The sequence below is a fragment of the Pagrus major genome, chromosome 4, assembly GCF_040436345.1.
Source record: "Pagrus major chromosome 4, Pma_NU_1.0".
In the NCBI taxonomy this organism is placed as follows: domain Eukaryota; kingdom Metazoa; phylum Chordata; class Actinopteri; order Spariformes; family Sparidae; genus Pagrus; species Pagrus major.
In genome coordinates, this window is record NC_133218.1 from 37,199,318 (window position 1) to 37,218,889 (window position 19,572).

Genomic DNA, 19,572 nt, shown 5'->3' on the forward strand with positions numbered 1-19,572 from the left:
TCAAAAATTAGTCACTTCATAAATTGCTCGTGTAGCAGCTCCCTACATAAGGAATCTTTACCATCTGGAACAGCTTCTTTGCATTGTTCCTCCTTCACCTTCTCCTTCCTGATAATCACTCTCATCATAATCACCATCTTTACATGATAATTGCCATCAAATGTTCTACTTATCTACCACTTTTTCTCTTCTTGCCTCCTACTTTTGCGGCCTCTTCCTACGTCTCCTCTCGCGTCCTCTCCGTCTCATCCTTGCCTTCCTCTCGTTGCTTCACCTCACTTTTCATATATTTCCTGGCAGAGCAACACAGTTTGGAGAGGGAAGGCGGTTGAGGCTCACACGCTGCCTCACCAGTTAATCTGGTTAGCCACAGCAGAAGACAACACAGAGGACAATCCTGTGGCCTTCTCCTCTTCCCCAATGTCCTCATTCAGAGAGCCCACTTCAGGTTTGAGCGAGAGCCTCATGTTCTACATTTCCTACAAAAGGAGAGACGCCCACACGCTGTAATCATGTAAAAATGGATTCAGTGATTCTTTACCTGGAAGTCTGTTCCCTGGAAATCACATTTACATGTCACTAAATGTTTTAACTAAGAAGATTGTGCAGGAAACATAATTGCTGGCTCGATTATGTTCTCGTGTTCGGCGTTTTATTCTGTTACCACGCAGACGTCACAGGCAGGTGGTCGCAGTTATGAACTCACGGAGAATCAGCTCGACGGCTTCCTCAGCATTTTCTAACTCGCTGTTTTGTTTTTTTACGGCCCGCAGCTCGACTGTTTCAGTTCAGCCTCTCAGATCTCATCAGTCCACCCTCACTGATGTAAATGTTGTGGACAAAATAACAGAAACATCTGTCAGTATAGCAAAAAACAAAAACAGCAGCCTCCACAGTAATCATATGGTTAATTCAACACAGTTAGAGAAAAATAAAGCCAGAGTTTGTAAGTTATTTTAGAGGCTTTATTTGTTATATTTCTGGAAAATCTCAACAGCAATAAATAAATAAATATAATGCTCTAAGATAAATGAAAATGATTCAGTGTCTGTGGCTGTCGCAGGACTCTGATAAAGACTGAAGACTAACTGTTTAATTCGATGCAGGTGCAAGAACACAAGCTCAACTTTTACAAACAATACCGCCAGCCAGGGTCTCCAACGTCCTTTATTCTCATTCCTTTTCAGGGTGTGTGTGTGTGTGTGTGTGTAGACGTGTGTTAATATGTTTGTGTGTGCTGGACACTGTTTTTTGAAATAATACGTAAATAACAATAACAAATAATAATATAAAAAAAGAGTATTTTTAATACCTAAACCTAACCAAACTACGACTGTTTGACGTTAATAACAGTCCAAACATGTCTTAATATGTGAACTGTTTGTCAAGGAACCTTTATTTTGAAAGTCTAATTGGACGTTGCATATTACGTATTATTGCTAATTTGACTGCAGGGCCCTTCACGTGCAAAACTGACGCTAGAGGGGCAGGTAGAGCGGACAATACGCCGCGCAGAGCCGATGGAGCCAGGCAGAAAGTCAGACACAACAGCCATATACAGCATTCAGGTGATTTTCAAAATAAAACATCCTGTACAGGTTGGGATCAGAATTAAACAGACAAAACAAGAAACCATTTAACTACGTAGCCAACGTACTCATGACAGAAGCACAAAAATCAAGGACAAATTAGGAAATAAACAGAATCTGAGCAAGTCGACAACATCAGGCAGGACTCTCCGGTTCCGAAAAGCTCTCAGCAGACCGTGAAGCCTCGTGGAGAACGAACAAACCCAAGGTCATATATGGTCATATATAAGTGTTTCCTCACTCGAATCAAGGGTCTAAAGACGGACGATGTCATTCACTGTACAGATTGTAAAGCCCACTGAGGCGATGTGATTGTGATTTTGGGCTATATACATTTTATTGATTTGATTTGATTCGATAGAGACGTGTCCACTGGAATCAAGGCGCTGGACTTCATTAACGTATTAATTTATAATAAACTGGGTTAGGAGTGTTTTATTTTTAAGAATCCACCTTTTTTTGTACACGGGGTTGAAGCTCATTGTTTAAAAAGCTGGACTTCTATTTACAATCTTTTTTGTATCTTCCCTCTGAGAAGAACAGCCAAACTCATTACACACTGGAGCTCCAAGAGTCTCGACTTAACCCATCAGAATTAGAGCGGCTGGTGCGGTCCACCAATCAGGATCCAGTAATGCGTCTGTTCTTCCTGTGAGACATAAAATTCATTCGATACTGTGAGCGAATGTCTTTGCGAACCCTCGTGAAGACCACCGCTCTCATCCTGAGCCGTAGTGTATTAGAAACAAGCAATAAAAAAATAAAACCTTTAAATCTGCTACTGACCACAGGATTCATTTCCTCTGACCAATCAGGTGAGAGCGTGCATGAAATAAAGCTCAGTCTTTGTAAAAGAAGAAGCTCAATATCCCCACAGGAGAGATTCAGTCTCACTGCGCTGCATCTTTATAGCAAATTACATTCTTCCACAGGTAATGAGCAAATGACAAATTCTTTTGTCGGGATGTGAGGAGGCACGCGGCGGCGTTATAATCTCACACGGGATCCTGGAAAAAAGAGGTTTTTTTAATCTATTTCCCAGTCTTCACGTTCACCTGGCGAGGTGTGAGGTCGATTGCACAACGAGTTCGGCTTCATCGCTAAAAATAAAGAAGAGATGGAGGCGAGAGCAAAGATAGAAAACTGCAGCAGACCGAAGAGAGAGGAAGTTAGAGCGAGCCAAACTTCCAGAGTGAAGCTGACGTGTGAGATTGAGTTGATCGACAGACTCCATCCTCCTCTTCCCGTTAGCCTAAGTGGTGGGAGATTTACCTAACCCCTGTCTTGACTCGGCCTCAGTCCCTCCGCACCTGGGCAGCAATAAAAACAGGTAAACAAAGGGGAGGCTGGAGCATACCAATAACAAAGTGGGACTAAAGGGGCTGTGGGACTCACTCAGTGTCAATACCCCCTTAAATCCCCCCGACCGCACACACACACACACACACACACACACACACACACACACACACACACACACACACACACACACACACACACACGCACACACACACACACACACACACACACACACACACTGGACTCCCTCAGCACCAGTGAGGCCAGGATGAGAGTTTGAAGAGCTGAGCAGATCAAAACGGTGGAAATGAGATTCATATTGAGATGCAATAGCTTCATTTCCAGTTTAAAGGTGTAATCAGTACATTTTTCCCCGTTGATGGATCTGCTGATCAGTAACCATGACACACAAAAGATTATCTCTATTTCACGTACTGAAATTCTCACTTTTCAGGGCCCTCAAACTAAATCTCATCCACTCTGCTGCAGAACTTTTTTATTCCAGTCAGATTCAGAAACACTTTATATTTTGTCAACAGGCTCGAAGGCTAAATGTAACAGCTCTTCTACTGATCCTCCTGTAAAACCTCTCAACAGCTTCAGCTAATTCAAAAGGCAGTGTGTCCGGTCTATCTGATATCGCCGTGTTGGCGTTTTTCCCAGAACATCATAGGGGCCCTATTTAAACAATCTATGGCGCTCGGTCTAGAGCACAAGGCGCGAGTACGTTTGGGCCGTGTCCAAGTCCATTTTGCTGGTTAAACGGCAGATGAAAAAAACGGTCAATCAAACGGTTTTGATGCAGGTGGATAAAATACGTCAGAAACGATACGTGTTACGTGATACAGCTGATAAACTTCAGATTATTTAATAATTCCTGACTCGCGGACAGGATCGGTTAGTATTTCATGTTAATTAATGTTCTGTGTTCGTCTACACATGGAAAGGTCAAACACGCCGTCCAGATTCATACAGTAAAATAGTTTGGAGTGAAGCAGCCTTCCTGATAAATCCTGAGATCCTGTCTATAAATATTTGTTATAGAAGCTAGGAGTTTAACCCTGTTTCCTCTGGAGAGTTTATAACCACAATTTGTTGATTAAATGTGCCACGATATCACGCGTGTTGTGAACCTGACTGTGTAGGTTCATCTTACCATTTCAATAATGCGTCTTTAAATAGCAGCAAACTGACCAGTGATTTGTGGGTCTATGGTGCAGACACAGTCGCTTTTCTGCTGCCCAGGGGCCGACACCCTCTGTGCCGAGTGTAAGATAGAGCCCATAATGTTGCTTCAGGTCCACGATCGCAGCTTCTGAAAACCTGAAAGTCTTCACTAAGTTGTTTTATTTCCAGTTTTCTGTCCAGGTTTAGGAAAACACAGTTTGGTTTAAAAAAGAACCTTTCACAACGTTAAACACCTGTTACGAACAATAACTTCTCCCATGTGCGTATTGTTCTTTTCAAACAAGACGACTGCCCGAAACATTGTTGGTAAAAGAGGAAGGAACAAAACATTGTGCAGATCTACGGCTGGGAAAGATGCAGGCAGTGTCTGTTCTACAGCGAAGTTTAGTTTTATTCTATCACAGCTCAGAGCTCAGTACAGCGGCAACAACATAAAAAATGTTTCTCTGATCATAAAAAATATTTACACAGCAGCCAGCTGGGAAATCGGACTGTAGAAACGCTCAAACTGCAACACCGCCAACAAACTTTCAGCCGAACAGAAATCCAAGGAGAGATTGTTGATCGTTCGGTGCGGTGAGCTGAACTACGTGAACGACCAGCGCAGCATTTTGCAACTCTTGATGTTGAACTTGCTCATTTAACATTTCTGTTATTATCCTGTAATTAACTTTCATTTCGACCTCTACTCTGAAAAATGTGCTCTTTTCTTTACGACCACAGAAGGTTAACGTCAGATGATTTGGTGTCTCTCTGAAATGCCACCATCTGATCATTAAGCTGCGCCTCCTTCACCCTCAGTTAAATGTTGCTGCAGGTGTGATTTGTGCACATCAAGTGTGATTATTACAGCATGTGAACCCACGATCTCCCCAGACAACCCCTGTGTGCAAGTTACCCTTGACTAACTGTGGCTGCAGGTCTAAATGAGACAACACCGAACAAAACACACAGAAGAAAAGTTTCCACTAACAAACCGGTGTGACAGTCGAGCAGCCAGAGAGGCCGAGTGGACCTGACTCGTCCAACTCGGTCTGATGACATTTGAAACAACTCCGACGATCTTAAATTGTCGTCAGTGTGAAACAAAAAAGATCTTTTCTTCTGACGAGGCGATCTGAGACATCAATATAAGTTTATCACAGACATGCTGATGTCAGCGTACACTGTGAGTCAGTAACAAGAAAAGTCGGTACAGAAGATGTTTGAGCTACTTAAGAAACAGTTCATCACAAAGTCTATTTATCTATAGATCAAGTTTGCACTGCATGAGGTCCAAAGACTATCTGGTCCTTAAAAATCAACATATTAACACTGAAGATAGGAAATTGGTTTCCACTTTTCCGATTAACAGAAACGAGCAGAATCAGAAGAGCAGTGAAGACATGCAGCTGAAATGACGTGTGGTTGTGTGTATGTATCGTACTGTCACATACTAATGGAGTACAGCTGTGTTCTGCACGGTGACCTTCTTTCTTTTTTATTCTTTTGAAACTTTAAAAATTAAACAAAAAGCAATCTTGCTTTAAAATTTGAACACACGTGTCATTTAGAGGTCAGTTTAGCTGCTGTCCACTTAAATATTCATTGTAAAAGGTATCTGGATCAGCAGTGCACACCACATTTTTTGACGTGAGGAAACGATAGAGAGAAAAGTGAAACCTCAGCTCTTTATGATCTGTTTACATTAAAATGAGCTTCACTGTGATGACTTTAATATAGGACTCACCACTGGAGCAGTCCAGTCCTCCCCAGCCCGGCTCACACTGGCAGGTATCAGGAGAGACACACCGTCCGTGGGCACACTCTTCAGTACACAACGCTGAGGGCGAAGAAGAGGACATCCAGATGAATATCAGCGTCTCCTTTAAATACATCAAACTGTCTTCTTAAATCAACTCACACACTTTTACAGTAACAGGGAAAAAAATAGTTTATAGACAGTGATCGGCAACAAATCAGGATGTGTATGTCAAAAAACATATCTATAATCTATAAAAACCCTATCGCATAATTTCTTCTTATTTTTTGTGTGAACTTTTGATGAATCAAATTTGAAACGTCACATGTTTTATTTATACAAGCAGGCGTAACAACCAAAAATAATTCTCTCTAATTGTGAAACTTCAAACATCAGATGTCACATTATTCACATATCATACTGTATTTAAAGAAGTGCTGCTACACGCTCCTGCGATTTAATATAATGTTTCAGTCTTTATTAAATTCAAGTTATAATATCTGACTTCGATTGTCCAGAAACAATTAACGATTTTATGGATGTTTTAGTTTTAATGAGACAATCAACATGAAGTTTTTGAAGAAGAGCAGGTTTTTTACACCTGCAGCCGACAGAAACAAAACAGCATCACTCTTGAATAACAAAACAGACGGATGTTTTCATCAACAGCAGCATCTCTTAATGAATCTTTGTCTAATTAATTCATGTTATGTTCAATAGAAAGTCTGAAAACTTTATACAGTTATACATCCCTTTGTATTCAAAAGAAGAAGTAAAGTTTAAACTGCTGGAAGCTAAAAATCAGCTTCTCCTGACTCCTCTGTGCTGAAGTGCGCCTCAGGTTTAACCCGAGGGCAGAGATGAGACGTAATGTTTGCTGTCTCAACATTTCAGACACACAAAAAAGATGTTTACAATCTAACTGTGAAACCGTCATCTGCAATACGACTGATTTTAATGTCCGACAGTAGGTCGAATAAGTGTATCGTTTAATTTACATGTAGCAGAAGTGAATGAGGACTTCTGAAAAAGCAATTTCAAGTTTTGATTCTTTGACCACATTCAAGAAATCCCCCAAAGCACACCTCTTCAACACTGCCTGCATGTTTTAACCCCTCTTCTGAGATGTCCCTTTATGTGTTTTCGTTTTGTTGGCGTCTTTGAGTGTTTTGAAAAGTGCTACATAAATTAAATGTATTATTATACACAGGCAAAATGTCAGTGCGTGTATGACTGTGTATTTTGTTCTCATACCATATTCTGTTGAGGACCTGCTGAATTGTAATTGGTTCAGTTTGGTTCAGGGCAAAATTTAACTTCTGTCCTCTTCACTTGAATTGATTAATGTTAAAGGTAAGATATTGAGTTGACCACTATGTTGATTTGACTCGTCTTCGTTTATAAGTGTGAGCTCATTATAAGTCTGATGAGGGGCAGCGAGTGGTGAAGCAAGGTCTTCACTTGACTCTTTGCTCCAGATTTTGCCTCAGGTCCACACGACTTATTGACAGAGACTGTCGGAGCACTAAGTGGGCTGTGAAGAATACCTTCAGACGAGTACTCAGGGCCAAAAAGCATCCTTAACACCAGATCTTACAGGTGTAATCTGTAAGAAATGGCCAGCATTCGAAGGTGGCTCCAAACCTGTAGGGGGCAGCATAACCGCTACCTGCTGCTCACTATACTCTGCCACTGGGACTGAACTCAGCCTCTGAGAGCGACGGAGGTCAGTGTGAAGACAGGGGACACAGTACAGAGGTGATTTACAGCGGCTCTGACCAGGACTACGACTCCAGGGACGGGAAGACGTGGCAGGCGGGGACAGGAGAGGACAGAGAGAGAGTCGGACATCAGCAGCGTGTAGAGACAGAATATTTTCACATGTTTCTCTGTGAACTGAGGATTTATTTGGACCAAACCAGAGGTGACAAACCAACACTGTTCTGGTGACTCTGATTTAGATTAGGTCCAGTCTGAGCGAAGTGAGTTTCACGATGAGTTAACGAGGCCATTAAGCTCGTCTCAGTTCAGTCACAGAGAGAAACTTGAATTCAGACGGTGTACGGTTTTATTATTCTGTTTATAAGGAAAATAGGTGTCAAAATATTTCCTTTCTTGACATTTTGTGAGTTTATTATGTTTATTAATTAAACTTAAAAGCTAAGAGAGCTTGTGGAACATAGCATAAAGCTGCCACCTGCATACTATTCATCTCCCAGCTGAGACTACGGAGGCTGTTGCCTTTGCTTATGAGCCACCTTTCACATCAGCAGGTGGAGGGGACGGCGGTGGGGTTTTTACAGCCACAAAGGCTGCCAAACAGTTTGAGTCACACCACTGGATATATTCAAGGACGCCTCGAGGCATTACCTGACGTTTTGTGGTGACAAAACTAGTGTTTTTTTCAGGAGACCTCTTCACAGGAAGGTTGGACCACCTCCATCTGTAATTCTGCCGATCAAGTCAGGTATTTTTAGCCAAACCATGGTGTTGCCCTCCTAACCCTTACCAAGTGAAAACCTCAGCAGAGCAGCAGCACAGCGTTAGAAATATAAAATTCAACCTAAACAAACGCAAAGTAGCAACACAGAGAAACGTTCAGTTTGAACTTGTCTGTGGTTTTGCAGAAACGTACTCAGCCAACATTTATTCTGGTGATTGGTTGTTGCTTTACTTTCTGTTATATTTGGTAGAAATGTATCTGATGCAGTACATTAGGTTTTTAAGATGACAGATTTACAAAAAAACACAAAAATAATGGAGTCAGTGGAGTGCCCATTTGTCTTTTTCAACCTTCCCCCTCGGAGTCTGTTGTGTAACGGCTGTACTGTGTCACAGTGTGATTGTTTGTGGTTTGTTTTTTTATATCAAAGATGCTCAGATTAAAGATTAACATTAGAGCACAAACTGTGACAGTCTGCTAATATTTATGATTTCACTGACCTTAAAAGAAATCAACTGATCTCACAGCTACCGTCTCCTGATAGTGTGTGAGGCGCTTTATCTACCTCGTACAGCAAACAGATAAAGCAGCACTGACATCCTCATTTTCACCTTCAGCTTCTCCAACTGGTGTAATATTTCATCGTGACACGACCTTACAGTTGAGAGCTGTCACACAGTATCTGAAGGCTCCAAACAAACGACTCTATCACAGCATAATAAACGATGCAGCGTTTTCACACCGCTGCCGCGTCATTATCTTGTTCAGCGATTAGCTCAGAGGCCAGAGGTGGCTGCTGCGAGGAAGAGGAGGAAGAGGAGACAAAGTAAAGAGACAAAAAATTAAATGAAGACTGGAGGAGGCAGAGAGAGACAAAAACAAAGACAGAGTGAGCAATAAACACGGAGAAAAGACTAATGGCAGGCGCACACACACACACACACACACACACACACACACACACCTCTATATCACAATTAAAACCTTAAAGTGAATCTGTGAACGTCACTCCTGCTGACTTCAAAGAGAAAGACGTTCAAACTTTAAACTCAATGAAACATCAAAATGACTTTTAATAATATAAACTTGACTCTTTCACTTCCACTGATGATGTCATTGCATCATGAAGTGAAGTTTGAGCTTTTCTTTAGAGACACCACCTCACGCTCGGCTCTTTTACACTGTATAATGTAATGTACTACACTGTATCTATCTATCGTGTTTTTTTATAGTTTACTTTTATTCATTTTCAACACAAACTAAAGAAAAACGACATGAACAGATCTGGATTGCTCTGACGTCTCAACACCTATTAATTCCTGTGCCGTGTTCAGTTGTTCGTCCTCTTATCTTGTCGCTGACATGAAAACATCGTCCATTTCTCTCGACTTCGCTCCTCTTGAGCTCTCATCCCGTGAGTTATGTCTTCTGTATCGTATATTTCATTCACAATTTTCAGCCATTCGTCTCGTGTCGGTGGCTCTGCCTTCGTACAATCTCTTCTATAATGTCTAATGTCATGTCGTGCACTGGGGATTTATAGTATATGTCTCCTGAATCTTACTAGCATAACGTTAGCTCTCTGGCTAACAGCTGAGCCGAGGGGTTTATCTCCTTTTGCTTATATCCGTTCTTGTGCATGTAAAAGTTAAAAAAGTCACACCAACAGAAGCTCCTCTCTCCCACAGAAAACACTGCTCTTGAATGCCTCGTCAGAAGTTCCGCCTTTAATTCTGTGACTTTGTGACATCACACTACATCACCATGTCACACACGTGCATGATTTATGCCCCGCAGCTAAGTTTGGCACGTAAGAATTGATTTAGCGCAGCTGCTCTGGTGTTGGCTCAGGCGTGTGTGAGCTGACCAATCAGAGGAGCCTGTGCATTCAGGAGGAGGGGCCTTAAAGAGACAGGAGCGTTTCAGACAGAGCTGCAGCACTAGACAGTCTGAGAAAACTGATGTGTTCTCAGCATTTCAGCAAAATATACAAACGGTATGAACCTGAAAATGAGCATAATATTTCTCCTTTTATGGTATCAATCTGTGTCGCTTGTTCAAAGTGAAGGCTGAACTCTATGTAACATCCCCTCCAACTCATTCTGTTAGGATCACTTGTGTATCGCAGTATAAATACTGCATCATACATCAGGTAGGCATTGTGCCGGGAGAAGACGGGCTGACAGCTCGGAGACTTCAGCTCCTCCATCACAGAGACGCTGTTTTCCAGAAACCGGCTTCACTTACAGACGTGCAGAAGAACAAATGAAACATCACTTTAATGAAAAAACAAACGCCATCCACACCCTCGTACACAAGCTTATACGCACCCAACTAATCCTGCATCACACACAAAATCTAGGTGTGTTTTGAGGCGATGGGGTTACATTTAAAAATCAGCACAAAAAGTGAAATGCTGAGTTTTGAAAGTTGCAGGAAGTGTGTGAGCAGGGAGGAGAGTGGGTCCAGTGGAAACAGGAGTTAGACCGGCCGCGGTAAAGCTCGGTTTTATGGCTCTTCAGCCACGGAGGGGTCGTCCTCTCTAAATTTATAGTGGCAGCGTGTTAACATTTTACAGCTTTTTTTGTGCATTAGGACAGGAATCCTCGCAGCCACATGTTCTTGGCACGGCACACTGAGTAAAGATTTATACTGGTGGAGGAGAGTGTCTGCCTGTAATACTGAGAGCTTTACATTTGCTCAGAAACACAACAGACTGAGCAGGACTGCTGCAGCTCACCAAAGGTGTTTTAGTGTGATGAGAACAAGTTTTGCACTTTCATAAAGACAGAAAAAGGTTTAATAAAAGATATTATGGGATTAGACAAAGCACTGTCACAGTCGGAACACTGATCAATATTAAAAATAATTTAATCTCTATACCTAAATGTCAGAACAGGTTACCTATTAGTGTCTCCAAACTCATATGATCTCCGTGAGATTCAATTACCCCGACAGATTCAAGATTCAATACCAGATTGTAATTTCTACCACTGGGGGACTTTCAATAAAAACAATAAAAACAAAAGACGGAGTTTGATGATGTTGTGACGCAGCGTGGGATCATGGAAGCTGGTGCTTCATTGTTCAGTTCAGAGTAAATCCATCTACATGACTCAGGTGGAAATGTTCACAGACGAGATCATGTTGTAAAGTTAGGTTTAGTCACGCTCGCCGACGTCCTTCCACTCTCTCCTGGAAGTTATAGCGACGTTGCTGCATCCTGCCTCTCTGATGCATTAAAAATATCACTGATTATGCTCCATCATTAACAACAAAAAAGGAAAAAACACAACAAACGCTGGAAACCATTTCCTACTTTCTGCTGCAACAAGACCGATCCTCCACGCACAGATTGCGTTTCAACAAACAACATACACAACTGATGCTGCATTCACTCATGTCGATGATGAAGGACGACGCTTCAGACAGAATCAGGCGTTGTCGTGAATACACATATCATTTATATGAAAGATCGATAGATACATCCGTTTCAAAAGTTATAACCGTCACTGCCCACATACTCCCATGCATCCTTCATGTTGGCACAAATGTTGAGCAATACAAACACTAGAGGGCGCCGCTCAGTGTCACATCGGTCTCTGGCAGACCTCCACTTTTCCTTCCCCACCGTCCAGTCTCCTCCCGGCTGTTCTGTAGTGACTGTTCGTCTCTGTGCCCGGGCGAAGTAACATCATACAGATGTTTAAAACTTCTCACCATGTCACATAACCGCTCCGCAAAAAGTTCTGCCATTTTCTAAAACTTCTTCCTTCTTGTCTTGTGGTCGTGTCTCGCTTGCATTATCTTCTACACTGCCCGCCACGACTACCAGAGGTACAAACACAACGAATGAACGTGTAGTCACTCGATTAGGCTTTGTGCACCAGTTTAAAAAACACGGTAATGACAGGCCTCACGTGCTGGTTACTGCTGTGCTTCCTAACGTTTCTTCCTCATAATCCCTCACGCTGCCTATTTCAGTGAGTTGTCAACAATTCTGCCAAACAGTGATTTTTTTAGACACATTTAAATCATTTTCAAAGGCCTGTTGAGGTAACAGCAGCCAGTCTTTCACAAGACAAACAAACAAAGATTAGAGACGTGCTGGAAAAAAATAATAATACTACATTTTTTCAGGTTTCTCTTCCGACTCCTTAGATGGGTCTCAGTATACCGGCATTGACGCTAACCATGATATTTAAAAATGAAATACTGTTATAGTATTAATATCCTGTATATAATCCAGTGGCTCTCAAATCATTTCTGTTTATTTTCATTCTTGCTTCATCATAGTAGTTGATAATACTGCATCTTAAAACTACTGCCACTACCTCAGTGTGTGGCTACTTCTGCCACACAAAATCACAGAAGAGAGTGAGACACCCACAGTGCAGGGAGACACCGCAGCAATATCGTTATCTCGAAATATTTTGGCCACGATAATGGCCAAAAGTGTAAATCTGATGTTGTGACATCCCTCATTGGGAACCACTGCGGAGGATAGTCGTTTATCATTGAGTGAAAAGAGGAGGGACGGGGGTCACTCCTGCAATCAAAACGGCCTGAACTTCATAATGAGGTAAAAAGCTAACAGGATTAGCAGTTTTCTGAGAGCTCTTCTTTGTTTTATGCGTCTGATTTTTGGAGAGAGAGAGAGAGAGAGAAAATCATCTTGCAAACACAGGCCCAGATTTTAATAAGGGAGCCACCGACACATGCTCCTGTAATCCTGAAGGAGAGTTGATAAATCATTAAACGGGCGCCAAATCCTTTCATCCTGTAGATCGGAGCAAGAACAGCTACGAGGAGGATTACATCAGCGACGGGGACAAAAAGATTAATAGATATCAAATTAAATAATCGCTACCTAATTCCAGCTATTGTCTCGGCATGCTGAAGCAGTCTTCAGTGCCCTTGAGTCTCTCGATCGGCTGCTGCAGGATGAATGAGAGCGGAGGTGTGAGCGGCAGCAGAATGAGCAGCGCTGGGACCGGCTGTAAGTGCACACCTGACATCTTTCTCCCGAGTCTGATCCCCACGTAAATCTGCCGACCGGCCCGGTCAGAACATCCCGGGGCGACAGGGACTGAAGATGAAAAAAAGTTCTGAACAGAGAAAGAAGTTTGAATATTTCTCCTCTTGTTCTCTGGACAGAACATGATGTTCCCTGAAGTTTTTGTTTTGTGGCCACGAAAATGTACCTTTAAATTGGGGTCGTAGCCGAATACAAATACATTTTTCACATACATAAATAAAGATTACACTCTCTGCTCCGTTATGAGCAGCATCCAAATTTCTGCAGCCGTAAGTAAAAACACCAGTTCTTCTCTGTCACAAGTCAATCAAATAATGGAAATAATCATTTGGAAATCAGAATTTAACAAGAGGAACTCCACATAACTGCTGATTTTCTTCACTATTAAAAGGTCCAACGTGCAGGATTTGGAGGGATCTCTCAGTTTTCATCAGTGTAATCACCAGAAACTAAGAATCGTCACCTTAGAATGAGCCTTTTATGTCCACACACAGCCATGTTGCACCGCCATGTTTCTACAGCAGCCCAGAGTGAACAAACCAAACACTGGCTCTAGAGAGACTTTCATGTTCGTGTAGCAGTCAACCAGTGGCAGTGTTTACGTTTGACTCTTTGGCAGACAGTGACTCCTTACTGCCCTCTCCACATCACATCAGGGACACACAGAAGGAGGAAACCAGGCCGTGGAGGGCGCCGCTCAGCCCTGCTTCCAATCTGGCCTGGTGGCTACTTGTGGTATTGCAGCAAAAAAATCCCCTGCGGCCCAAAAACCATTTTTCCCATGAATAATCCGTGACGTCAAGTCTATGGGCCGAGCGGGAGGTTGTGGGCGGGGCCAGCAGGGGAAACTCTACTATGCATATTCAATGAGCTGCATAACTCAGCAATTCTCATTGGTTTGAATGGGCACCATATTTGCATCTGGTATCTGGTTCCTCTATATAAATCTATGAAGGAAACATCGTAAAGTGGATGGAAGTGCTGCCCGGTGCTGTTCTGACAGAGCTCGCTGCACTCCGGCGAGATCTGTAGCGATCGTTTCAGCATCTGTTCTATTTTCTCCGCCTGCCACGAGCTAATCTGGCAAGAAAACACACTGATAATCTATTAGAAATAGTGTCACTGCTGTTTGTGACTGTGTTTGTACGTATTATTGCCTCAGAGATGAGCAGTAGGCTCACACACTTCGCACCAGCACTTATTTCTTTCTCTTCAAGCTCTGCAGACAATAAAGCGGAGGGTGAGACAAGGCATGTTCAGCTGAATGCAATCTGCAACCTCGCTGCCAGATGCCATCTTAAAGTAATTCAGAGTAATGGCAGAGGTGTTTGCACAGATGTTAGTTTTACACACAGAGTATTATTGACGATATGGAAAGTGGGTCTTGTATGAGCCGTGTGTGATTTGACAGCAGACAGGAAAGTTAACAAAGTGAACACAAAATGGCCAACAGAGCTTTTCAAACTTTTTCCCACAGTCACTTGAACCCAGCTTTATCTCTATCTGGACCTTATCCAGGTTTTAAAGTGAAATCACGCAATGTTGGCCAACTCCGACCTGGACCAGTGACAGTTACTCAGCTCTTACTTCAGCTCAGACTTACTAGCTGCGGTTTCATGGACAATAATTCTTCAATCCAATTGAATTTAAGCTGATTAGAGATTTCAACTTAAGTGTTTAGGTGGACGTTAAATAAAGTGATCTGATAAGATGTGTGTTTACATGCTCCAAAGGATTTAAAAGGATTAATATTACTTAACTGACACACAGAGGATCTAATCTGTAGGATATATAACAGATGAAGTTAACCTTTTTTTTCCCAATTTCAATGTTATTTTCAAGATAGACTCACATCCGGGCTTTGAATAATATTCCTGTTTCTGGTTTGGTTGATTCCTGCTTTGTTCGTCTTTTCAAATGTTTTCAATCATCGTTCAGACTTCCTGAAATCTTTGAGATCTCCAACAAAAAAAAGATGCATCTGCCACAAACCAGTTTTGTTTTGTTACCACCATGTTTCTGTCCCTCCTGGACCTAATGTCACTGTCATGTCACTGTTTCAACTGATTTCACCATTAACACTAAAGTTAAGAGTTTAATTGACATTAAAAATGTCAAATTTTACAAACACAGTAAACAATAACCGAAATAGGCTACTTCTTTGTCATCCGTTGACAAAGTCACCAGACTCCCTTGACAAATCGCTCAATTTTGTGAGTTGTTGACTTAGGACACACTTCATAAATGTTGTGAAACGCCGTCTCTGACAAATTGTTAATTATTTCAGCCTTCTTGTAAATTCGGCAAATGTTTAACATCGATTTCTCTCCTTCTTTGTGTTAAAAATATTGTGTCCGTTTGTCCCAGTGATGTACGTGTTTACTTGCATATCGAGCAGTGAAGTGAGATCTGATCATGGTCACTGGAGATGCATGTTGAGATGCATGTTAATACCAGGAGTGAACATATACTTTGTTTTTACTGCAGTAACAGTTTCTGCCCTTTCTGTCCACCTGCAGATAAAAGTTTGATCCTGACAGACTTGTGAAGCTTCGACTTCAGTCCAGAAACAATGTCAGCGTTTGTGAAGGAGGAGGAGAATTTCGCCCTGCCTGGTCTTTATCTCATGCTGCTATACCTTCCTTGATCCAGCAAAAGAAATCAATTATCCACCCTAGATGGTAAATTCTATAGGGCAGCCTCGCTTTTTCTCATTGAAGAGGGGAAGCTGAATGGTTCTGCCTGGAGGGGCGGGGAGGGTAAAGAGGAGCGTATTGTGTGCCTTTATTCAACATCTGCTTGTAAACAACTTTATTAGATTCTCCCGGCGGACCCAGACAAATACCCCTCGACTCTATTGTGTGATGCTACACACACACACACACACACACACAGCCTGCGCTCCTGTTGGCTGAGTAGTTTGATTGCCGGAAGCTAATTCTTCAATGTTAACTAGGAGGAGACGCCTGCCCGGTCGGCTAACGTTAACGGCCTCGGACAGGTCTTTTGTTGTGGGACACACGCAGCCGGAGCTAATTGAAAGGCCGCCCCCCCCCCCCCCCCCCCCCCCCTCCCGACAGAGGATGAAGGAGGGGGCAGGGCTGCTAATTTGATTAGAGGGCTTTCCTCTTTCTGTTTGTGAGCTCTGTTTTTCATTTCCTGTTCGTCTGCAGATCTTAAATAAACATTATCATGTGCAGGGTGTAGTGTCTGTTCACTCTTGTCGCTTCTGGACTTCAAATTTTTTGGTGAGCACCCTAAATTGAACACATCTCTTGTTGAAGTTCTCTGTCTTGCAGGCGGAGGATACCTTTTGTTATTTTTCATCAGTGCCTGAGGCCATTTTCTCTCTTGTCAGGATAAATCCTCCCTCAGTTGTCCCCCTTTTTCATTCTCGCTCCAACTCTGTCCTCTTTTTTTCTTTTTTTCTTGGATCCTGAATGCCGTTTGTGTCGCCTCTCTAGCCGTTGAACCCGCACAGCTCGGCTGTCTGTGACCTCGTCACCCATCAACCTGCTTCATCTGTTACCCCCATCTCCTCTCTGTCACCCACCTCCATCCAAGTTAACCTCTGCAGCTCATCTCACCTCCGCAGCAAATCTGATATAAGTCACTGTTCGAATGTGACTTTTATCACATCCCAAAACATTAAAAAAAAGTTATCCTATCATTCAAGTTAATGCTGTTTCTCTTTTCCTGTTTATGTGTCAATAAGGCAAAATAACTTACGTACATGGTCGGGGTATCCCCAGTGGAGTTACGGCATAAAGGAATTGGCTCTTCCATTGCACAATCAAAACAGGAAGAGGCATCAAACCCAGCCGTAATTCTGCGAGATCAATAAGTAACAAAACCTGCCTCCTTATAAATACAACCGGCTGTTTAACTCTGACTTTTTCACAGCACTGAGATCAGGGTTTCTAGATCAAACCGGGATCCTACGGTTGTTTTTTGCTTTGGACAGCAGCCGGGCTGCTAGCAGTAAACATGTGCTAACACATAATGTATATCTGACATCCTTTAAACATGTTTAATGTTAAACCTTGACTAACATTACTTTTTTTTAAGTCAGTTTATTTCAAGAGTGTGAATAAAGTAATTTGAGAGCATGAATTATTGATCAATGTGCACTATTTATTCATTTGAGAGCAGAAATGATCAATTAATGAAGTTTTTTTCCTCCATGGTACCTGCCATGGTGAGTATCAGGGCTTCCTCCGGTGCATAAAAGCCTCTAAGCATCGGACGTTTGGGGAAAATTGAATGTTGGCTGATAAAGTGATGATGACGTAACAGAAAAGGCGAACATCAACTGTGAGGAAGTGCAGCACCCGGACAGTCTAAAGCGTTTGGAGTAGAGTTTCTCTCTAATTCATCTTCAAAAGACAAACGGTTGTGAGCATATTTTGATTTAATGACTCAGTAAGTATCTTCGCGAGACAAACTAGAGTATATTGTGAACTTTCTACACCATCACTCAGCAGAGCAGCCAACTCCAGCAGCAACAAACGAGACAGGCTGACCAACAAACAACTTTAACCAACTCTGAGGTGAAGAAATAACTTGGTGCTTAGCTCGTTTGTGTTAGGGTGACCACACAGAAAAATATTTGGAAATCTGGAATCCTGTCCTGTTTTTCCCAAAAATTAGAATAAGGACAAGTAACATTGAGAATCATTCAATCTTCAACCTTCCAATAAGATAATGAACCTTCTATATCACATAGTGCCCGTCACCAATTTCAGGTTCTTGCCTTACTTTAAGGCAACACTGTATATTGTAATGTATGATTATGTAAAAAAAACAAAAAAAACACCATAGTTTCCAAAAATAGTTTGCATAGGGCCCCTAAAAAGCTACAAACGGCCCTGCATCCAAGTCCTGTAAGGGCTTCATCACAGGTCTGATTTTCCTGTAGATGGTTTCTAACTCTATAGTCACAGTGGTGAAGCTCTGTGTTGGAAGCATAGACATAATGGTAGTAAAGTCAACCAGTAACATCTATAGGTTAAGTCACTGGACCCCCATCAGAGAAGACACCTGGTCGCTGTGCCTGCCTCCATGAAAAAACATACTTGCCACCGGGTCTGACAACTTTTCTGGGGGGAAACCCTGGAGTACGATTCAAAGACCTATTAGGAGGGGTGATAGTTTAATTCACTGCAGAGCCGTTATCTGAATACAGAATAAATTCAGCAGACACTTTAATTCTGCTGGAACTTGAATGGCACACGGCCATCTAAAGTCCATTTGGAGCTAATCATAGTGGAAAATGTTACTCGTGCTTTGTTAATAACCTCTTGTGTTTTTTTAACATCTCTACAGACACAGAGGCAGGATCAGCACGACTCAATTAACTGTTTGAATAGCGTGTGAATCATGTGATCATGAAACATGGTCACTTTCTGTCCTGTGAGCTGGCGGCAGGTCTGAAGGAACAGCGATCTGAGTTTGAAAGACTTTGAGAGACTTTGTAAGATGTGATGAGATAAATAAATGTGTGTGTGTGCCGCGTGGGCCTCTCCAACAATTAAGAAGAGAAGCTGACGGCTGGTTTACACTCAACTAAAGAGTCGCATGTATGTGTCGTATCAGCTCTGAGTGAACATCTGTCGTCTCAGCTGCTCCGTCTAATTGTCTGGTGTTCGGTTTGATGTGAGACTCGTGTTTTTCTTTGGCTGGAAAAAGAGCTTCAAAACAGGAGGAACTACACAGAGAAATATTGGTGTTTTATCTCACTAACCAACAAAAACAGATCCATCTCACACATCAGGGAATAAAGCCGAACACATCTGCTGATAAGGTGACGAATATCAAAAAGCTGCGCTTCGTCTCTTCTGTTTAAAATAAAAGCAAGAATGAGCCTGAGCCTGATTTGCTCAGTAAGTAAATCACCCAGAAAGACGCTGTTCAAACAACATATCCTCAGAATAAAGCTCAGATTGTTTCTTAGGAGATATCTGACAACATCTAACCCCATATTAAACGTTTTGTGCAGCTTTTTTATCCCTTTTGTTTGTGTTGATTTCAAAGCAGTGTGTGGTAAAACTTAAAGTAGAGACGGATCCACAGAGGCAGATTGATCTAACTTTGACATCCCTAACAGCAGATATAGATAACTGTCTGACGAGTGAGAAGATAACGACTGAGATTGAATCACTGTTCCACGAGACCCACTGCAATTTTAACAAGGCTGCGTACTCTGTGTGTATCGAGTGGAAAAAGTTTGAAAATAACAATGCAGATGACAGGAAAATGACTTTGTTTGTTGCTG

General features: G+C 42.1%; 1 protein-coding gene across 1 annotated transcript in view; it reads right to left on the reverse strand.

Moving 5' to 3' along the window:
• Window positions 1-19,572, reverse strand: part of LOC140994670 (multiple epidermal growth factor-like domains protein 11) — a 108,990-nt gene that overhangs the window by 77,061 nt on the left and 12,357 nt on the right. The window contains exon 5 of the mRNA XM_073464410.1: window positions 5,806-5,898. Within this exon, the coding sequence (XP_073320511.1) occupies window positions 5,806-5,898 (93 nt within the window). The remainder of the gene's footprint in view (window positions 1-5,805; window positions 5,899-19,572) is intronic.